Here is a 21,340-nt window from a genome sequence, read left to right as displayed (position 1 = left end):
TGTTTCTTCTGGGAACACCGTGTCATGAAACCTCAGATGGTTCAAATGAAGGGCTTCTGTGAAGGGACTACATACAGAGATGAGCAGGGTTGAAAGGACAATGTTTGTTACCACAGGGAGCCCAGTGAGGGCTGGTTCTGGGGAGGAGGACCCGCCTGGTGGGAGAGAAGCAGCTACTGCTAGACCCTGAACTAGGGGAAAGCAGGAGGAAATGCCCCATCTCTCTTCTCCTCACCACTCTCCTACCAGTGCCTCCCATGGACACTGAGGGCCAGGGGGCCTGGGTGATGTGGTCATCAAGGTTAGCCTTCAGGGTTCAGAGCAAGAGGGAAAGGGTAGAGAGTCCAACTAGAGAACAGAGAGTAAGGAGCACAATATCTCCTTCAAAGGTGAGTAAACTGGGCTTCCCTGGTGGCGCAGTGGTTGAGACTCCACCTGCTGATGCAGGGGAGACGGGTTCGTGCCCCAGTCCGGGAAGATCCCACATGCCGTGGAGCGGCTGGGCCCGCGAGCCATGACCGCTGAGCCTGTGCGTCCGGAGCCTGTGCTCCACAATGGGAGAGGCCACAACAGTGAGAGGCCCACATACCGCAAAAAAAAAAAAAAAAAAAAAGTGGGTAAACTGAGTCATTGAAAGGGAAAGTAACATATTTCAGATCAAAAAAGAAACCCAGAACCAAGATAAGGGCTCCACTTCCCAATCTGGTCTCACTGATTTCAAATACTTGGAGAGAATCATTAAATCTCAGAGGACACCTAATCCCTCAGGCTCCTTCCCAATACATGGTGATGTTACAGCCCACAGTGGCCCACCTTTCTTCAGAAGTGGTAAGGTGCATGTGATCAGGATGACTCAGCCTTCTGCCTGGATTCACCAGAGAGATTTTCATGAATCACTTGTGTGGGTGACGCTTTGGGTGTTGTTATTCTTTCAGTGAATTCTCTCCACACAGTAAGTTTGTCTCTGTTTGATTCATGAAGGTGATTCATCTGAAGAAGTTGACCTGACCATGGTTTATCAGGCAGCATCTAACGGAGATGTCAATGCTTTGACTGCCGTGATTCGGGAAGACCCTTCCATCCTAGAATGCTGTGACAGTGAAGGTGAGCTATTTATGCATTTTGAATCCTGCAGAATGTTCTGATCTATCCTTTTAGAGATGGCCTCCAGAGGTGAACAATGTTAATAAAATTATATTTGACAAGCTAGTTTGATACTGGAGGGTCAAGGAATATCCTACCTGTAGCCGTGTGCAGGTTCCTCAGTATTTTATTTAATGAGAGTCATGGACACAAATCTTCAAATTCTTTTACATCACCTCTTCTCGTGAAGTTATTTGGTTTGAGTTTGTCTTCAACTTATTTGTATGAGTGACTAAAGTAGATAGGCCAATTAGTTGAAGTTAGAAAACGGGTATGAAAAGAGGAGGCTATTTTTGGTAGCAGTGGATGTTGGGAAAGTACGGCTATTAAAGCCAGAGAGCAAGGACTTCTGCTTCTGGGAAGATGGAGTAGAAGTAGTACTTTTTGCTTTATTCCTTCTGCGAAATACAACTAAAACTCCTGGACATGGTATATAGCATAAACATAAGAACACTCTGGAAGGTGGAGAGGCAATGACAGACTAGCTAGTACCATGGGACCCAAGGAATGACATAGTGGTGAGTTTCCTGGGCTTCCTTTTTGCCTCATACTTCCCAGACTTGGAGCTGAAGAAGCTGACAACATAGGAATGCCAGTGGACAGAGGTCAAAAAAGCCCCCAACAGAAGCCTGCTCTCTAGCCAAAGAGCAAGAAAGGGACTGCATAGCAAGACAGAAAACTTTTAGACAATAATGAGTCTACTCCATCAAACACTACCACCAAAAAAACCAAAAAACTATGACCCCAACCCCACTCATTCCAGCAAAGACCAAGTGTGGATCCTGGGCCTCCACCTTCACATGGTAATGAAGTCTCCATATCCCCACTGCTGAGGCAGTGTCAGAGGAATCCTTCTTGAGAATTAGGACTCTCACCACCACACAGTAATGAAGAGTCTTCTCCCTTAGATGTCAATGAAGACTAAGTAGGGGACTTAGACTTCTAATCCCACCTGGCAATAATGAAGTGGCACCCGCCCCCCTTCACTTACCCTTTGGAGCAGTATCAGAGAAAACCAGCTAAAATGGAGGATTTAAGTAAGATTTAGACAACTTATAATGCAATACCCCAAATATCCAAGTTTCGGTAGAAAATCACTTGACATACCAAGTATCAGTAAGACCTCAAACTGAATGGAAAAAGACAATAGATGCCAACACTGAGATGACAGATGTTAGAATTATCTGGCAAAGATCTTCAAGTAGCCATGAAAAAATGCTTCAATGAGCAATTACAAATATGCTCAAAACAAATGAAAAAATAGAAAGGCTCAGCAAAGAAATACAGATATAAAGAAGAACCAAATGGAAAATTTTAAAACTGAAAAATACAGTAATTACAATTAAAAACTCTATGGCTAAGCTCAGTAGCAGAATGAGGAAGCAGAGGAAAGGATCAATTAACTCGAAAATAGAACAATAGAAATGAAACAAATCTGAACAACTGAAAGAAAACAGACTGAATGAAGATGAAGACAAAGAAGATGAAGACAAAGAAGAACAAGGAGAAGAAAAAGGGGGAGGAGGAGAAGAGGAAGAAGTGGCAGCCTCAAGGACCTATGGAACTATAACAAAGGATTTAGCATCGGTTTCCCTATCCTAGTATTTCTAGGAAGTCATTAATGATTTTTAACCAGTTGACCTGTCCCAAGAGGAGCTTGGGATTCCCTTATCATGACAATAAAATGTTTTGTAAAGTGTGTGGGTGCTCCCTAATTTATTTATGGTAGTTTTTTGTTCGTTTGTTTTTTAAAGCAGAATTATCTGTACATCTGCCTTGGGGTTAGAAGTTGGGAATGAGAAGAGTCAAAGGTTAAACACCACTTGTGTGATAAATACAAGAGTCAGACTGATTGCATTCAATCCTGGCTTGTACTAACTGATTATGAATGGAAACAAAGATACAACATATCAAAATTTGTGGCACATATCTAAAGCGATGCTAAGAGGGAAATTTATGGCACTAAATACATTCATTAGAAAAGAGGAAAAGTATTGGTCAATAATCTAAGTTCTCACCTCAAGAACCTAGAAAAAGTAGAGTAAAATAAACCCAAAGCAAACAGAAGGAAAGAAGTAATAAAGAGAAGAATAGAAATCAATGAAATTGAAAACAGAAAATAGAGAATACCAATGAAACAAGAAACTAATTCTTTGAAAAGATCAATAAAATTGACAAACCTCTAGCAATAATGACAAAAAGAAAATGTAAGAAGACACAAATTATCACTATCAGGAATGACCCTGCAGATAATAAGAAAATACAACAAGCCACTCTGCACACATAATTTGAGTATTTAGATGAAATGGATCAATTCCTCAAAAAAGATAAACTACCACAGTTCATCCAATAGGAAACATTATTTGAATAGTCCTATAACTATTAAGGAACTTAAATTCATAATTTTAAAATTCCCAGAAACAGACATCATCAGGCCTAGATGATTCCACTGGAAACTTCTACAAACTTTTAAATAAAATTCATATCAACTCTGCATAATCTCTTCCAGAAAAGATACGAGGAGGAAACTTTTCCTGGTTATGATTATGAAGCTAGTATTACTCTGATATCAAAATGTGACAAAGATGATACAAAAACTGAACCTACAGACCAATACTCCACATGAATACGGATACAGACATCCTTAGCAAATATCAGCAAATATAATTCAGTAATATATAAAACTAATTATATACCATGACCAAGTGTGATTTGTTCTAGGAACGTAAGTCTATTTCAGTACTTGAAACTCAATCTGTGTAATCCATCATATTAACCAGCTACAGAAGAAAAATCACATGATCTTATCAGTGGATGCAGAAAAAGCATTTGACAAAACTTAGCACACATTCATGATTAAAAACTCTCAGAAAATAAGGATAGAGGGGAACTTCCTCAATTTGATAAAGCGTATCTACAAAAAAACTCTAGAGCTAACATTTTACTTACTGGTGAAAGACTGAATGCTTTGCCCCTAAGATGGGCAACAAAGCAAAAAGGCCCTCTCTCCCTCATATTCAGCGTAGTACTTAGCCAGTGCAAAAAGGCAAGAAAAGGAAATAAAAAATGAAAAGCATACATATTGAAAAAGAAAAAGAAAACGGTTCGTTTTTTGCACAGCTTAATTGTCTACATAGAATATCCTAAGGAACCTACCAAAAACTCCTGCAACTAGTGAGTTGAGCAAGGTCACAGGACACAAGATCAATACACAAAAACAAATTTATTTCTATATATTAGAAATGAACACATGGACACCAAAATTAAAACCACAATACCAAGTAAAATCACTCGATAAAGAATATTTAGGTGTGAATAAAACAAAATACATGCAAGACTTCTATACTGTAAACTATAAAATGCTGATGAAAGAAATCAAAGATCTAAATAAATGGAGAGACATACCATGTTCACGGATTAGAATATTCAATATAGTAAACATGCAGTGCTCCCCAAATTCTTATACAGGTTTAATGCAATTTCTATCAGACTCCAGCAAGATTTTTTTTTTTTGTGGATATAGACAAGATTATCTAAAATTTATATAGAAAGCAAAGAAACTAAGATAGTTAAAACAATTTTGAAAAAGAAGAATAAAGTGGGGGCTTCCCTGGTGGTGCAGTGGTTGAGAGTCTGCCTGCTGATGCAGGGGACACAGGTTCGTGCCCCGGTCCGGGAAGATCCCACATGCCGCGGAGCGGCTAGGCCCGTGAGCCATGGCCGCTGAGCCTGCGCGTCCGGAGCCTGTGCTCAGCAACGGGAGAGGCCACAACAGTGAGAGGCCCGCGTACCAAAAAAAAAAAAAAAAAAAGAATAAAGTGGGAGAGAATCAGTCTACCCAATTTCAAGGCTTACTATATAGCTACAGAAATCAAGACTATGTAGTATGGGCTGACGGATAGACACATAGATCGGTGGGAAAGAACAGAGAACTCAGACTCACACAAATATGCTCAACTGATATTTGACAAAGGTGCAAATGTAATTTAGTGGAAGAAAGCCTCTTCAACAAATGGTGCTGGAGCAATTCAACACCCGTAAGCAAAATATAAATAAATAAAGAGGAAGGGAGGGAAGGAGGGAGGGAGGGAAGAAGGAAGGAAGGAAGGAAAGAAGGGAGGGAGGGAGAGAGGGAGGGAGGGAGGAAGGGGGAGGGAGGGAGGGAAATAAGGGAAAAGAGGGAGAGGGAAAGAGAGAAGAGAAGAAAGAGAAGGGGAGAGAGAGAAAAAAATTTTGCCACTATTTAAGACAGAGCACTTCATTGATGCTTTTACCCAGTACAGACGCCTGGAAGAATATTAGAAGGGAGAAATTTGGAGAGAAACTGGTTTGCTGGCTGCAATCTTTCAATAAGAACAGTAGTCCTGGAATTTATCCATTCTCAGGGATCACTGAGGTCATAGTTCGCAGTTCACCTGGAGAAGAATTATAACCTCTACATGAATCTCCAATCAAAAGACATCTAAACAAGTCTCAGCTGGGAAAGGGATATGTCTTACATTGGTTTCTTCATCTGAAGGAGTGTGAAGCACCTACCTGGATTCTGCCTCAGCAGTATGGCTTGTTCCAACAGCCCTGCGAAGTTAATCAGAATGTGTAATTTCATCTCTGTTTTTACTCAGGAAGAAAACACACAAAAACCAAATGTGGCCTATATTGACTCCAAAAACAGAAAAGTATTTCAGTAAAAGTGGCCACTTTTAGCAAGGATTTGTACAACCCAAGGCTAGGCTACCATCACTGCCCTATATCACTTACCACCTCCAATAAATGTGTGCTGCACCTGTCTGCCTGGCTGGCATTGCTTTCCAAAGGTACTTCCAGATTCTGCATTGTTCAAACCAAGTCAGGATAAACCTGCCTGTTATGTCCCAAATTATGGTGATTCCCAAGGTAGTAATAAGCAAATTTTATGATCTGCACAAAATGTTTTAATCAACCAATTACAGCAAAATTACAGAAGATTTAATAGGGTGTGAAAAATACATAGTTTATATAAATGTAGCAACAATCATCATCTCTCTTCAGCTCAACAGCTGAGTTTGTGTTGAGGGTAGTTCATCTGCAAAGAGCATAATAAATGAACAGGAAAATAAAGTCTACTCATAAATTTTACAAATCAAACATTTTTTTCATAACATGTTATATTTATTTTTTTTTTTAACATCTTTATTGGAGTATAATTGCTTTACAATGGTGTGTTACTTTCTGCTGTATAACAAAGTGAATCAGCTATACATATGCATATATCCCCATATCCCCTCCCTCTTCCGTCTCCCTCCCTCCCTCCCTATTCCACCCCTCTAGGTGGTCACAAAGCACCGAGCTGATCTCCCTGTGCTATGCGGCTGCTTCCCACTAGCTATCTATTTTACATTTGGTAGTGTATATATGTCCATGCCACTGTCTCACTTCTTTATCCATTCAACTGTCGATGGACACTTAGGTTGCTTCCATGACCTGGCTATTGTAAATAGAGCTGCAATGAACATTGTGGTACATGACTCTTTTTGAATTTTGGTTTTCTCAGGGTATATGCCCAGTAGTGGGATTGCTGGGTCATATGGTAGTTCTATTTGTAGTTTTTTAAGAACCTCCATGCTGTTCTCCATAGTGGCTGTATCAATTTACATTCCCACCAACAGTGCAAAAGGGTTCCCTTTTCTCCACACCCTCTCCAGCAGTTATTGTTTGTAAATTTTTTGATGATGGCCATTCTGACTGGTATGAGGTGATACCTCATTGTAGTTTTGATTTGCATTTCTCTAATGATTAGTGATGTTGAGCATCTTTTCATGTGTTTGTTGGCAGTCTGTATCTCTTCTTTGGAGAAATGTCTATTTAGGTCTTCTGCCCAATTTTGGATTGGGTTGTTTGTTTTTTTGATACTGAGCTGCATGAACTGCTTGTGTATTTTGGAGATAAATCTTTTGTCAGTTGCTTTGTTTGCAAATATTTTCTCCCATTCTGAGGGTTGTCTTTTCATCTTGTTTATGGTTTCCTTTGCTGTGCAAAAGCTTTTAAGTTTCATTAGGTCCCATTTGTTTATTTTTGTTTTTATTTCCATTACTCTAGGAGTTGGGTCAAAAAGGATCTTGCTGTGATTTATGTCAAAGAGTGTTCTTCCTGTGTTTTCCTCTAAGAGTTTGATAGTGCCTGGCCTTACATTTAGGTCTTTAATCCATTTTGAGTTTATTTTTGTGTATGGTGTTAGGAAGTGTTCTAATTTCATTCTTTTACATGTAGCTGTCCAGTTTTCCCAGCACCACTTATTGAAGAGGCTGTCTTTTCTCCATTGTATATTCTTGCCTCTTTTATCAAAGATAAGGTGACCATATGTGCGTGGGTTTATCTCTGGACTTTCTATCCTGTTCCATTGATCTATGTTTCTGTTTTTGTGCCAGTACCATGCTGTCTTGATTACTGTAGCTTTGTAGTATAGTCTGAAGTCACAAGTCAAACATTCTTAAAAGCTGTTGAAATGTCTCGTTCTAGGATGTACACCCTTAATGCACGCGGTTTCTGGACGTCAAGTGGACACAGTGAAGCTGCTGTTGAAGATGGGAGCCAATATTAACATGCAGGACGCTTATGGCCGCACAAGTCTATGCCTGGCAACCTATCTGGTACCAACTGTGTCTGTGGTGGCTGTCAAAGAGTGGGGTGGACTAAATGTGTTGTTATGGGGCCCCACTTGCAGAAGAGTGTTCTTAGATTTGTGCAGCTGGCCAACAGAAATAGAACTTAAAAGTTTTGCTTTAATAATGTCCAACATTTATATAATGACTTAGAGTTGGTTTCATGGATTGAAGTCATTTTGGATCTTCCTAACAATCCTCTAAGTTAGAGGTGATATTGCCATGAGAGAAATATTCTTTTCCATCTTAATTGCATCAGAATTTCCCTTGGGGCATTTCTCAGCACAGTTGGTACTCCTTCTACGAATGCCCTCTGTTAATACCCTCAGTGGGTGGTAACACTTGAAGCTGCAGTTAACCTCTTTGGGGTAGGATTAGTTGAGTGGAAGCTGAAGGATGAGCAAAGTAGAGAACAATGAGAACTGGGAAGAGTGGTGGGTAGGGAGTAGGGGAGAAATACCAGTCTCTTAAGGACAACACCAAGCATAGGATTCAACCCACAATCAGCGCCTAACCTAAAAATTACATAGAGCCAGTCCTCAACACGAGATTTCAGTCTGGCATTTCCCAATATTAGCACAAGCTTGGTAAAGCCTTACTGAAAATCTTCAAACCTCTCTCCTCTCAAATCTTCCCTGTAATCCTTTCGGGAGACTCCAAAGCTATCTTGAGTCCAAGTCAAACAAGTCCTCCTTGTTGCCACACGAAAGTCATCATTCTCCCTCCTCTCCAACGTGGCTCCTGCAGATCTTCATCATAACCACTGTTGCTGCCGATGCAGCTTCTTGCATTTGCTATTGCTGCCCATTGACAGTGGTGGATTCACCCACAGTGTCCTGAAGCTGCCCTGGACAAGTAGAACACTTCCCTTCCCCAAACACTGCACCTTCCTGCTTGCAATAAAGCATTGCCCAGTCCTCACAGAGATTTTCTTTAGACACTACTTTTTCATTTCTTATTTGCATGCCCTCTTTCTCTAGGACTCACACATGAAACTGGGAAGAATTTTTCAAAGTGTTGGGGTGCTTGTTTCAAATGTGGGTTCCTGGATTACACCCTAGACCTCCTGAGTCAGACACTCTGGGAGCAGGACAGGGGTTATGGGTGGAGAGAGAAGTGCCTGCACGTTAAACAAATCTCCCCAACAATTTTTATGCCCATTCAAGTTTGAAACACACTGATCTGTGAGTACTAGGTGAAGTCCAGTGTCTCAGACAGACTTATGATGGCCTTTCCAGTCCTCCTCCCTTCTGGCACATGCCCTAATAACTGCTCTTGCTGTAGGGATTTTTGGTGTCTGAGATGAGGATCAGGGGATGGAGGAAGGGAATAGAGATGGTTTCTAAATTTAACTGCCAATAGCATACAGAATAGAGTGAAACCAAGCTACACTTCTTTCAAAATTCTAAAATTCAAAATTTCAAATTTCTTGGGCTAGGTAGCACTTAAGGGACTGGGAAGAAGTTCTCCTCTAGATCACAGTGAATAGTGAGCCTAGCGAGGTGCCACCGTTGCATACAACTCTTTCTAGGAGCGCATTCTAAGGAGCTGCATAGGGAAGTACGCCGGCATGACAGCATGGGCATTACCCTCTTACTGTTGACCCCACCTCTGTCTGGCAGCCCAAAGCAGGGCCCCTCACTGGCTCTCCTGAGGATCCCTGGGAAGGTGAGAGTAGGTGGTATCTTAGTGATTACACAGTGAAGCCCACCACTCCCTCTGGCAATGTTTGTATTCAAGTATTAAAGAGGAACTAGGCAAAGGGAGCACTCAGAAACTGTCTCAGTCACAGCTTCAAGCTCAGTATACAAATAAACTTACCATAGATGTGTGATCCTAGGCAAATTTCTTCACCTCCTTATGCCTCTTCCTCATTTGTAAAATGTAGTAAAAATAATACCCTAAGTTTATCACTGTTGAAGGAGAACCCCATGCAGAATCACCCAGAACATAGTAGGTCCAAAACATATTTGTTGGTTCTGAATAGTGACCATGGGTTTCAGATGAAGTCAATGGTTTTCTGATTTCTTTTCTGAAGAAAAGAAAGAAAACCACATACACCCATAGTTCCAGGAAATGTTGCAAAATGATAAAAATGTTTCAGACCCTTCCACATCAGAAGATTTGTTTTTCAAAAACTAAAACTTTGGCCACTCAAAAATTTGGCAACTCTGAAATTTGTCCAGCATGCCTTTCTTTTGGATCTCCTGGCCATATTTTTCCCTTTTAATCAGAAAACTTGATGACGGGCATTAGGAACTAAAACCAGATTTAATACATTAGTAAAATATGAAAATTATTTGCTTCTACTTAAGACAGATATTATTGGTCAGTTCTACAAAGCCACATTCAATTTTAGAACCTATGAATTTTAATGTGCTTTTGTAGAAAGATTTTTTTTGCAGACTTTGCAGAACCAAAAGGTCTTTTCTGATGATTATCTTTTTTTCTCCATGCATTTAGTAACATTTTTATTGCTTCCAGTACTGCATGGGAAAATCTTCAGTAATCCTTCTCTTGTTGCTGGGTAATCTTGAGGCTTAACTACACAAGAATGGAAGAAGGCAGGAAAAAATAGAGCTTTATTATGTTATTCTTCAAAATAATAACTTCAGTTACTCATAAGTTATTATTATACTCATATACTTCATATAAGTATACTTATATACTTCATTTACTTATAAGTTTACTTTTAATTAGGTGAGTAACCCAAATGATTCTGGATGAATGTAGGAGGTGTTCTCCTTGGCATGTGAGCCAAACTCAGTTATCAGCAGGGTTGGGTCATTTACTTAAAGTATTAACAAACAGAAAGGGAGGACTAGCCTGCAGTTATATTTTCCCTTTGAAACAGGAGAGACAGTAGAGAAATGACCCAGCTGTAAGTGCTAACCAAGGAGGGACAAGCATCAGATGTGGCAATATCAGGTCTCAATCTGGTGAATTAGTAGACAACAGGGAGTTCAAAGGAAGTTTCTTGGGGAATTCATAGGGGGATAAAACACAACAATGGGGAGCCCTTAGAGGGTGCTGGTGACAGCCCCATATTCAGCAGCAGGAAGATCAGTCAACAGGGTGGCAGGGTCCCAGCCATTGGAGTAGGGCTTAGTTTAGAATTCCAGGCATCAGGAAGGGGACTGACTAGAATAAGCAAGATATTATCTTTGTGGTTACTAGAAAAAGAACTTGGAAAAGAGGACGAAGGACCATTTATCAGATATAGATGAATTGAGGCATCGAGTGGAGGCTGTGACTCAAGAATGACATAGGAGCCCAGTTTTGGAATTGGACAGTGACATCCAGGTCAGACCATTGACGAGCATGATTTGGAGCTAAGCCCATAGAATAAGGGTCTAGAGCTGATTAATCACCCCCATCACATTGCCACATTTGGCTCTAGAAACTGGCTATAAAAGTGGAATGCCAGCAAGTGGCCCTAGAAATGGGGAGGCAGACGCAGAAGAGTCTAGGAATCAGTCTGCATCTTACAGGGTAAAGGTCTCAGAAGACTCAGGAATCCACACCTCAAGACCTTCAGCCCTCTGTTGTCTAAATGGGAGTTATGGTCCTTAACCAACCACTTCAGGTCCAGTAGAACATGTTTTTAGCCAAACCAAAGAAGAAAGGGAAAGAAAACTGGAGAAAGTTTGTTGGACTCTGTTACTATGTTATGCGAGATTGTGTTATATAACGATGCTCTTGCTTTTCCAGGGTTGGCTGGAAGGCTGTGTGAGTCTACTAAGAAATGGTGCCAAGCACAATATCCCTGATAAAAATGGCCGTCTGCCACTGCACGCTGCCACCGCTGAGCCCGATGTGAGGTACGTAGCCAGGTTCACACGACGCTCAAGTTGGGAGGCACCCAACTTGGATTAGAAGGTCACCTAATCCAATCCATGTGGCAAATAAAAACAAAATCCATCCATTTTTTTGGTGTTTGCAGCAGACAGGACCCCATCTCAGTGAATCAAAATATCCTGGAACAATCTCAACTCTAGTCTCAATCCCAATTTTATTTCGATAAAACCCTTGTCTCCTAGTCTCTGATTTAAGAAGAAATGCTGTTTGTCATCATCTGAATTTCTTATATTCATTCAGTTAATCAGTCAATTATTAACTCAGTAACTATTTATTGAGTGCTTATTATGGACCAACCACCGCTCTAGGCCCTAGAGTTCCCCAGTGGGCAAGCCAGTGTCTCTGACCTCACAGAGCTTACTTTCTAGTGCAGGAGTTAAGTGGCACACTAGTAAACAAATCAATAGGATAATTTCAAATAGTGACGAGTGTTGTGATGGAAACCAAACAGGGTAAGGGAAGGTTAATGTATGAACCCAGAGTCATGCCAACATTTATGGGCTGGAAGGAGGCAAAGACCCAGCAAAGGAGACTGAGACAGGGGGACCAGTGGGTGAGAAGGCAAACCAGAAGTGTGAGCTGCTGGAGACCATGCAAAGAAAGCCCTCAAGTAGTTGGATGATTGAGGTCACCTTTTTGTAAGACGATTGAGCAACAAAGGAAAAAGCTTTGCCCAGACCAAGTGTAGCTACCCCAGGCCTCTGTATCCAAGTGGCCTGGGTCCCCAGTCTTTCGAAAGCCCCTCCTGGCAGCTTGATGACAGCACACTTCGCACTGTGGAATCAGCAAGGTTCCGTTCCAGGCACTTCCTGAACCTCTGCTGACAGAGCAGGCCTCTGACAGGAACTTCACACTCCCCAGAGCTAGGCTGCAGGCCAGCAGCACGGTGGGTGCATTCTGCTGCCTCCTTCAGACCCTGTGTTCAGAAGTAAACTGAAGCCATGCGGGGGTTGAGGAGACCAAGGCCCCTTCCAGGTTGAGAGGTAATAGGATTTCTTCATTTCAGTCTGTTTACACTAAAGTTAAAGGACTTGGGAAATTCCAGGACTATTCCCAACCAAGCCTTGCCTCTTATTATCATTGGATCATATCCAGGAATAATAGAAAACTAGGATTTACTCAAAGCCCAACAAAACAAGGAAGTTTAGAGAAGAAACAGCAATCCCAGAGCTAACAATCAGTAGACATCATAAAAAGATGACTACCTTTTGATGAAAAAAGAGTGACTTTTCTAGACAACCCACAAAAATATTTAGTCACAAAATCATACTGTCTTCCCAAGAGTAATCTTTAGAAAATACATTTTAAACGTACCTTTTAAGACTCTTCTGCCCCAATTTACTCCACTTAGATGATTTTTACCTGCCTCACTCAGAGTAGTCATTTCAAAATCTGCCTGATTCTGGAAAATGAACACCTGCTTTAGTTATGGTAATCATAGCTGTTGTAACAAATAAAACCCAAAGCTTCAGCGTTTTAACATAATAAAAGTTTAGTCCAATATGTGTTTCCTGGATGGGGGCAGGGAGCCTCCCCTCCACAGGTAATTCAGGGATGCAAGCTTGTGGCTTCATCATCTCCTAGCATCACAGAATCCTTTTTGTTTGGCCTGCAGATAGGGTAAGAGGAGCTTAGATAAGCCTTACTTATTTCTTTAAAATCTCAGCCTGTGAATGACACAGTTCACTTCTGCTCACATTCCATTAATAAGGATGAGTCATTTGGCCATAAAGAGCGGTGGGGAATATAGTCCCTGACCAAGAATCCACCTTCTGGTGATGATTCCAATCCAAGAAAGGGGGACAAGAATTTTGGTGAAAACCTGGCTCTGCCGTTAAACCATTGCACCTGAGGGATGAACTAAGCCTCGGCAGTCAGAATCGCACTCAGGATCAATTTGGTCAATAGATTTGGGTCATCATCTGAAATCACTACAATAATATATTGAAAACTAAGTGTACTTCCTCTTTTGTGGACTTATTAGACTATTTCTTATTATGCCCAGCAGTGCCCCTAGACTCTCTAGGATTTACATTACATCACTATAACTGAGATAACACAGAGCTGTGGCTTCCCCTTCTCATGAAATTGTCCCAAATGACCCAGTCACCACCTTAGGAAGAGCTGAAGCCAGAAAAATAAACATCCTCTGTGTGCTGATTATATAGTTTTATTGTCCTAAATGGACAGTTAGCTGATTCTGGAAGATAAAATCTGCTTTTGTTATGGTAATGCTAGCTGCTGTAACTAGTAAAACCCAAAGGTTAAGATTAAATATTCCAAAACCAAAATTATCATACCTGTTAAATGTTCTCCGAAAATGAATTGGGTTAAACCTTAACAACTGTCGACTGAAAAAAAAAAAAAAAAAAGCACAACGTGAGAGTTGTGAGTTAAGTTTTATTTGGGGCAAAATGAGGACTTATAGCCCAGAAGAGAGCATTTCAGATAGCTCTGAGCAACTGCTGCAAAGGGGTAGGGGGGAAGGTCAGTATATATGTGATTTTAGTGAAGGGGGAGTACGTGCAGTCCAGCACACGGTTTTGCAGAAGGTTGCTGCTGGTCACGAGGAGCAGACGTCACCATGAAAGATTTTAGTGCTTTTCTAGATATGAGGAGATGCAAGAATTGGGCTCATAAAATCTTCTCCTGAAAACATCTAACTATCTGAAGGCCCGTTCTACCAGTTTTTCCCACAGCACAGAGTGCCTCATTCCTGATCTCCACCCTGAACTCCTTTCAGGGGGTGTTGAAGGTCAGCAGTCTCAGCAGCTTGTGATTTCATCCTTGTAGGGATAGATGGCAAGTGCCAACCTTTAGTTTGACACAACCCATGTAGCAAATCAACTGGCTTTGTTACCTAGAGAACATTTCAAAACTAGCTTGATTGAAAGGATTCCTTATGGAATTACATTGCTTAAAATTAGATATTTTATCATTGTTTTACTGAGAAATTTTATGGCCGTGGCAGAGTTTGATAACATCGGCATTAAATCCTTCAAGCCGAAACTAACCGCACCGGAGAAGTTGGACTTCAGTTGCCCATTTGTTTGTGTGTCTGCATGAACTCAGAATCGTTTTCTGAGAAAAAAAGTTCTTGGTCTGTCTTATGGGCACTTTCTAATCCTAAAATCATAACGCAGAAGGGAGTGACCTTCCATTAGGCCATGCATACCTGTTTGACTATTTAATTTTCCTAAGTGAATACAACTTTAGGCCAGCTTGTCTGACCATTAAAGCATATAGGTCTGTAGTTACAAAAAGGATGACGATGACAAACAGCACTCATTGTTTATCATGTTCTGAGCAAAGTTCTTAGTGCTTTCCATGTGCTATCTCATCTAATCTTTACCACACCTCTATGTGATAGGTAATATTTCTATCCCCATTTTATAGATGAGAAAACTAAGGCATCAAGAAGAAAACTAATTGCATACTGCATGTGTGAAGATAAGTAACCTGTCCAATGGGTCTGCTGTGCTCCTGGAGTCCACTGCTGTGGACTTGTTGAATTTACTTTAATGGCCACATTTTATCATTAAGCCCTCAGTCTACACTGAGAGGCCTTATAAGAAACAGCCATACAAAACTCCTTATTGTCTGACTGTCAGGACATTTTTTTTTTGTTACAGTGTCCAAAAAAATCTTTTCTGAAAAACCACAAGAAAAATTTCTACTAAAGGAGGAATTCCTGTGCTTCTCCTGATAAATTATTTTTTATTTTTACTATGTGGACACTGTGACTTATGATCATGTTTCTCTCTTTACATATTTAGAAAACTCAAAGCCCAATTTGTGTCTCACCTCTGGCATGCACATAGGACCATAATTATGTGTTCTTTATCCTGCCCTCATTTTCTCTTTGCCTAGTGTTTTCGCCTGTGATTTTGTTTTACTATATGTATCTGAAAACCACCTAAATTCCTGTTTTTGGATTGAGGTAAAGGGTGGCCAGGAGTGCCAGCTCAGGAGTCAGACTGACTGAGTATGAATCTGGCTCCGTATCTTATAGACCACATTATCTTGGGCAAGTTAACATGTCAAGGTTCAGCTAGCTTTCTTTTCTAGAAAGTAGGAATAATACAGTACTTACCTCATAGGTAAGTAGGCAAAAGTAAATGAGAAAATATGTGGAAAGCACTGAACACTGTCAATTGCCCATGTTCAGTAAGTGTTAGTGGTGATGATGAGGGTGATGTTATCGATGATGATGATGATGGAAGATAGAAATAAAGTACCGTAGATCAGCACTAAAGAATGAAACCCTGCTACCCTGAAACCCTGCTACCCTGAAACCCTGCTGGCCACCCACCAGCTCTCACACTGGCCTTCTTCACCTTAGCACACACAGGTCCACAAAAAATATATCTGCACACACAGGTGCGTGCCCACACAGTCCTGCACCCACTGACATGAGCACACGTTTACTGCGAAGGTCATCAGGGTATGAACAGCGCTCCCATTTGTATTAACCTTGGGACATTGTAGAGCATTGCAAGATTTTAGAACCCAATGAACATTAGACTGAACCATTCAGTGTACATGCATCTATATTTTTCCTCTAATCATAAGCATATGTACCAGCCACTTTGTGGCCTTGTACTCAGGTATTCATACTCCTTTTAAAATCCACTAACTCCTATATTTCCAAACAGCACACTCCTTCCACTCGGTGCTTGCTGGAGACTATTTAGAGTGAAGTCTCAAACTGAAGCTGCTTATAAACAAGCCAAGGGGACACTTCAGTTAGCCCTTTGCCTCCAGAGAAATTTTGGTTCTCTGATGGAAAGAACTCACTAGCAAACCAACCAGTGGCAATATACAGCCTTAGCTAAGCTGCATCTCTGTGGGAAATCTAAGCTGCTGCCGGGATGAAGGACCTATAATTAAGAACACGAAGGCAAGCTGGATGTACAAAAGCAAAGGAGCACAGGTTTCCTCTCACGAGTCCCCTTCCTGCTTTGAATGCTCTGCTTCTCGGCAGGTCCGAGTTTTCTCCCTTTCAGCTCCCCATTGCTTTTCTTGCTTCCTTGGCTGGGACATTCAGAGGGCGTCCATGTGAAAGAGGGGGCATGATCATTAAGACAGAGCTCCAAAGAGCACGCAGTTGTGTTTGTACAACACTGCGCATGCTAGAGTTGCAAGGCGAGCAGCGATTTCCTCTGAAAGCAGCCACAGAGCTCTCTGAAAGTCTTTTTTATGGTCTCCATGGTTACCAGCAGATTTTTTTTTTTTTTTTTTTTCCTGCCAGAGTGCCAGCAGCTCTGCCTCTTTTCATTGCTCTTGACTACAGCCAGAGGGAGGAAGGAAATCATTTCTTTGGGGTCCTATTCTCTAGTTTCCAGGTGATGCATTCTAACCTGCAGTGGATGTTTCAGGCAGCTTCAGGGACAGGAGAGCAGATGACTGGCTTGGGGACCCTTTTTCCCAGCCATCCCTGGGCTGAGCCCCCTCCAGGACTGTGAGCCCAAGGGGCCAGCAAAACAGAGAAGCTCAAGGAGACAACCCTCCCCCCTTTCCTGGATACATCTAGCTGAGCTCTCTCTGGCCTACCAGTCACCTAATGGCAATCACAGGACCCCAGAATATAAAGCGTAGGAGCCTTTTAAGAAATTAATCATTATATAGAATTTATTATAGTATGTAAAGTCCATGTTAAGTGCTTTATATGCTTTGACCCATTTAAAGTTACAACAAATCTTTAAGAAGTAGGGTTGTTATGTTTATTTTACAGATAAGAAAATGTAGGCACTGAGAGTTTTATACCTTGTCCAAGGTCTGACTGATTGGTGAGGGAGCAGGGCTTCTAATAGAGGCAGTCTGGCTCCAGCCTCCGTGCTCTTATCACTCACCACTCTGCCTGTCTGGGAAAGCTCCTGCTGGGGACCTGTGCCTGCTGTCCTGGCAGCTGGGATGAGGTGAGCCTTATGCTGTGGCCTGGAGATCTGAGAGCAGAGTTTTAGCTGGTGCTAATAGGAAATTGGGCTGGGGGGTCATGGGAGAAATACTCCTGGGTCACCTTAGCACAAAACAGGAGCTCTGAGAAAACAAAACTAAGAGGTCTGCAAGTCCGCTGTTAATTAAGACAGATGTGGGACAAGTATCTTGCAGATGACCTCTGAACCACGGAACAGGATAGAAGCACAAGGCTGGAAAGCAGACACCTGGTTTCTAGTCCAGGCTGGACAACCAGGGCAACGTGTGATGGCCTTGGCAAGTAGTGTAGTGCATCAGGTCATTTGCTCTCATAAAATGAGAGAGAGAGAATACTCATCTGTAAATTTGTACCAGCTTTAAAGATCGATGAGTCTCGGTGACCTAGGAGTCAAATGGAGGAAAGCAGTGTAGATTGGCATATGTCACTCAGGGTCGTGACAGGGAAGACATGAAATAGTAAGCGAGATGACTAAGAAAGTTTAATGAAAGACTATTTGAAATTAACCGGCAAGAGATGGTGACAGTCTGCCACCCCCACGCCCCTCCAAAAGCAGGAAAATGTTCCTCCCCTAGGCCACAAGAGGTGAGGAAGGAAGCTGTTACTGGAAACCTGCTGAGAGCTGGGCGGTAGTTGTAGTGTAGGAGAGGGGCCACCTGGCAGGAGCCAAGGCCTTTAGTAGAGATAAAAAATCATTGTCAGAAAGGAAAGTGGCTTCTCTCCTTCCTCCTTCTGGTTCTCCCACTAACCAAACCCAGTGGGAGGTCAGAGGGCAGGGGACCTGGATGATGAATTATTGGAGGTCAGCCTCAGAGTAGGACACTGCAGGGCAGAGACTGGGTCTGAGAGACAAACAGAGGACTATCCAGCACAGGCTCACCCTGTGACCCTTGGAGGCTCACCCAGGATGTGAGAAGAGGTCTTGATCTCCCCACCCCCATTCTCATCTGGTTAGAGCCAACTTCCCCCAATGTGATCACGCTGCTCTAGAGGAGCCCCAGAAGATCCTGTCCGACTACAGCTGATCTCAGTCTGCTCAGGGTTAGCCGAGGATAACCAGATTGGACCACCACTGACCTCTGCTCACTCTCACTCTCCCTCCCCCAGCACTTTGGACCACATGTGCCCGAGAGATTAGACAATGGCCACTAATGAGAGAGAGAGGGGAAAGAGAAAGAGAGAGAAAGGAAAGGGAAGGGAAGAGAAGAATAGAGGGCAGGGTAGGGGAGGAGAGGAGAAAGGAGAGGAGAGAGAGAGAGAGAGAAGGAAAGAAAGAAAGAAGAAAGATAGTCACCTGTTACCCTCCCCCCCATAAAGCAGCTATAAGGGAAAATATAAAAAATAGCATTAACCAAAATACAGTTATTTTTGTAGCATCTTCCCACCTGAGGGAGAAATTCTAGAATTCAGAAAGGATAAAGAGATGTGCTGTTTACAGTCATAGACACTGTTCCTTTAAAATCTGTATACTAGGAGTTTTACACCTGTTATGTTATTTAACCCTCACCACCACCACCGCTGTTATTATCCTTGTTAGAGAAGTGAGGATACAGAAGCTCAGCAAGGTCATGCAGTGGTGAGGCCAGAATTAAATCACAGCAGTACCCTGGCTCCCCAAAAAACAGTGATAAGACTAGATTTAAAACCTAGGCTTCTTGGTTATATTCCCCCCACTGAAGAAGTCCACCCCCATTTAAGTTCTCTTTGTAACACAGTATGATCAATCCCTCTGATTAATATTAAGCAATTTACTACTTAGGACTTTAGATGTCATCTCAGCTGAGAGAGAGTGAAAATCTGATTCAGGAGGAGGCTAAGCCATCTTATTTTTCAAATAACTGTTCCAAAATAATTGCCGAATGTTTTCATTGTCTGCCCATAAACAATCCTTTATCATCTTGGTGAGTATATTAGTTTGTTGGGGTTACTGTAACAAAATACCACAGGCTGGATGGCTTAAACAGCAGAAATTTATTTTTTCACAGTTCTGAAGGCGGCTGCTGGAAGGCCAACATCAAGGTGCCAGCAGGGTTGGTTTCCTCTGAGACTCTCTCCTTGGCTTGCAGATTGCCATCCTCTTGCTGCCTCTTCACATGGTCTTTCCACTGTAAGGGTGTGCCTCTGGCGTCACTCTGTGTGTCCTAATCTCCTCTTTTTATGAGAACACCAGTCAAATGGGATTAAGGCCCGCTGTAATCCTTCATTTTAACTTAATTACCTCTTTAAAGGCTCTATCTCCAAATATAGTCACATTCTAAGGCACTGGGGGGTTAGAGCTTCAACATATAGATTTGGGAGGGACACAATTCCTTCTATAACAATGAGTATCCATTGATTTATTCATTCAGCACCTTTCTCAGTGGTTTCCAAATCTGATTGTTTACCAGAATTTTCTGAACAGCTTATTTAAATGGTAGAAGCTATGCTTCTCTCCAGACCTCCTGCATCAGAAACCTTGAATATACAGCCCAGGTAAAAAAAAAAATCTCCCCAGGGAATTCTGAGATGGAGCCAGGGTTAAAACTTCTAAGGTTAAGTATTCTAGAAATAACACTTACTGTGTTCTATGCATGCTTTAAATGCTGTATGCATGTTAACTCATTTAATCCTCACACTGATCTATAAGGTAGGCACTTTTTGTTACCCCCATTTTATAGATGAGAATGCATAGGCACAGGGAAGTGAAGTTACTTGCCTGTGGTCACAGAGCTGGTCAGTGACAGGACTGGGATGTGAACCCAGGTAGTCTGGCTCCAGAGTCTGGGCTCCTAACCACTGTACTCAACTGCTTCTCTCCCACATATGGAGTACTGACCTCAGTCAACCAAGTATTGGGCCCAAATGGGATAAGAACTTGAACTTGAGAATCATTGGCAGTTGTTTCACACTGTTAACTGCCATTGCATGCTTAGGTATTTGTGCGTTTTAGAAAGAATAAGGGGAAGTTGTAAATGCTGACTGCCTCCAGTACATTTAGAAGGCATGACACGTGTACCTAGTGGTGAAGCAATTTGAAAGCACTCTGTAAGTTTATGGAAAATGCATAAAAAGTAAGCACTGGAGGACTTTGCTTCTTAGAGTGAACGCAAAGGGATACCGTTCTGGTGAGTAATGAGTGTGAGGATTCGCTTCCTCCGTTCTCTGGCTGCTCCAGAAGCACTAAGACAGAGAGGAGGTGGGAGAAGAGATAGAAGTCTTCCTCCTACCTGCCTTCTTGTGCCTTCTTACCTATCACACTGGCTTTTTTTCCGTGGATCTTTCCCCCTAGTAAATGCAGAGGGCATATGGTCATTTGGAGGCCTTCAGCAGACTGTATTTCTAATGTCATGTTCGCATTCAGACTCTGCTCTTTTAAGCCACTTCTCCTGTTTTTCTTTACAGGCTCCTAACAGTCCTGCTACAACAGTCAAGCCTCAACGAGATTAATCAGCAGGACAGTGAGGTGAGCCTGCCCTCTCAAGGAACAGTTGGCATTGTGCGTGTTAGGGTGGGAATAAGGGCCTTTCTGAACCACAGTGCTTCCTCTCTTAAAGGTGCAAGGAGGGGGTGGAGCAGTTCTGTGTTCCTACCCTGAGAGGGAAGCCTGTGTCTCTGCTATTAATTCAGGAAGAAATGTATCCCTCTGTGGGTGTGGGTAGCTTTTAATAGGGAAGGATTTATTGCATTAAGTATTTAAGCATTTATCATACCACTGAAATTTTATAATTTCCCTTTGGACATTGAGAAATAAATATTGCTCTTTCCTGTCTTCTCAAGTATCAGAAAC

At 41.9% G+C, this 21,340-nt stretch overlaps 1 protein-coding gene across 20 annotated transcripts in view; it reads left to right on the top strand.

The window, feature by feature from the left end:
* The window catches only part of ANKRD55 (ankyrin repeat domain 55), a 462,869-nt gene that overhangs the window by 391,641 nt on the left and 49,888 nt on the right, over nt 1–21,340 (top strand). For all 20 annotated transcript variants that reach the window (XM_079916383.1, XM_079916378.1, XM_079916387.1 and 17 more), the window contains 4 exons: nt 982–1,104; nt 7,639–7,769; nt 11,493–11,602; nt 20,956–21,016. In XM_079916383.1, coding sequence (XP_079772509.1) covers nt 982–1,104; nt 7,639–7,769; nt 11,493–11,602; nt 20,956–21,016 — 425 coding nt within the window. The remainder of the gene's footprint in view (nt 1–981; nt 1,105–7,638; nt 7,770–11,492; nt 11,603–20,955; nt 21,017–21,340) is intronic.

This window comes from Stenella coeruleoalba (assembly GCF_951394435.1).
Source record: "Stenella coeruleoalba genome assembly, chromosome: 3".
Taxonomy (NCBI): Eukaryota; Metazoa; Chordata; class Mammalia; order Artiodactyla; family Delphinidae; genus Stenella; species Stenella coeruleoalba.
Note: the sequence above shows the minus strand (reverse complement) of the source record. Positions and strands in the feature narration are given on the sequence as shown.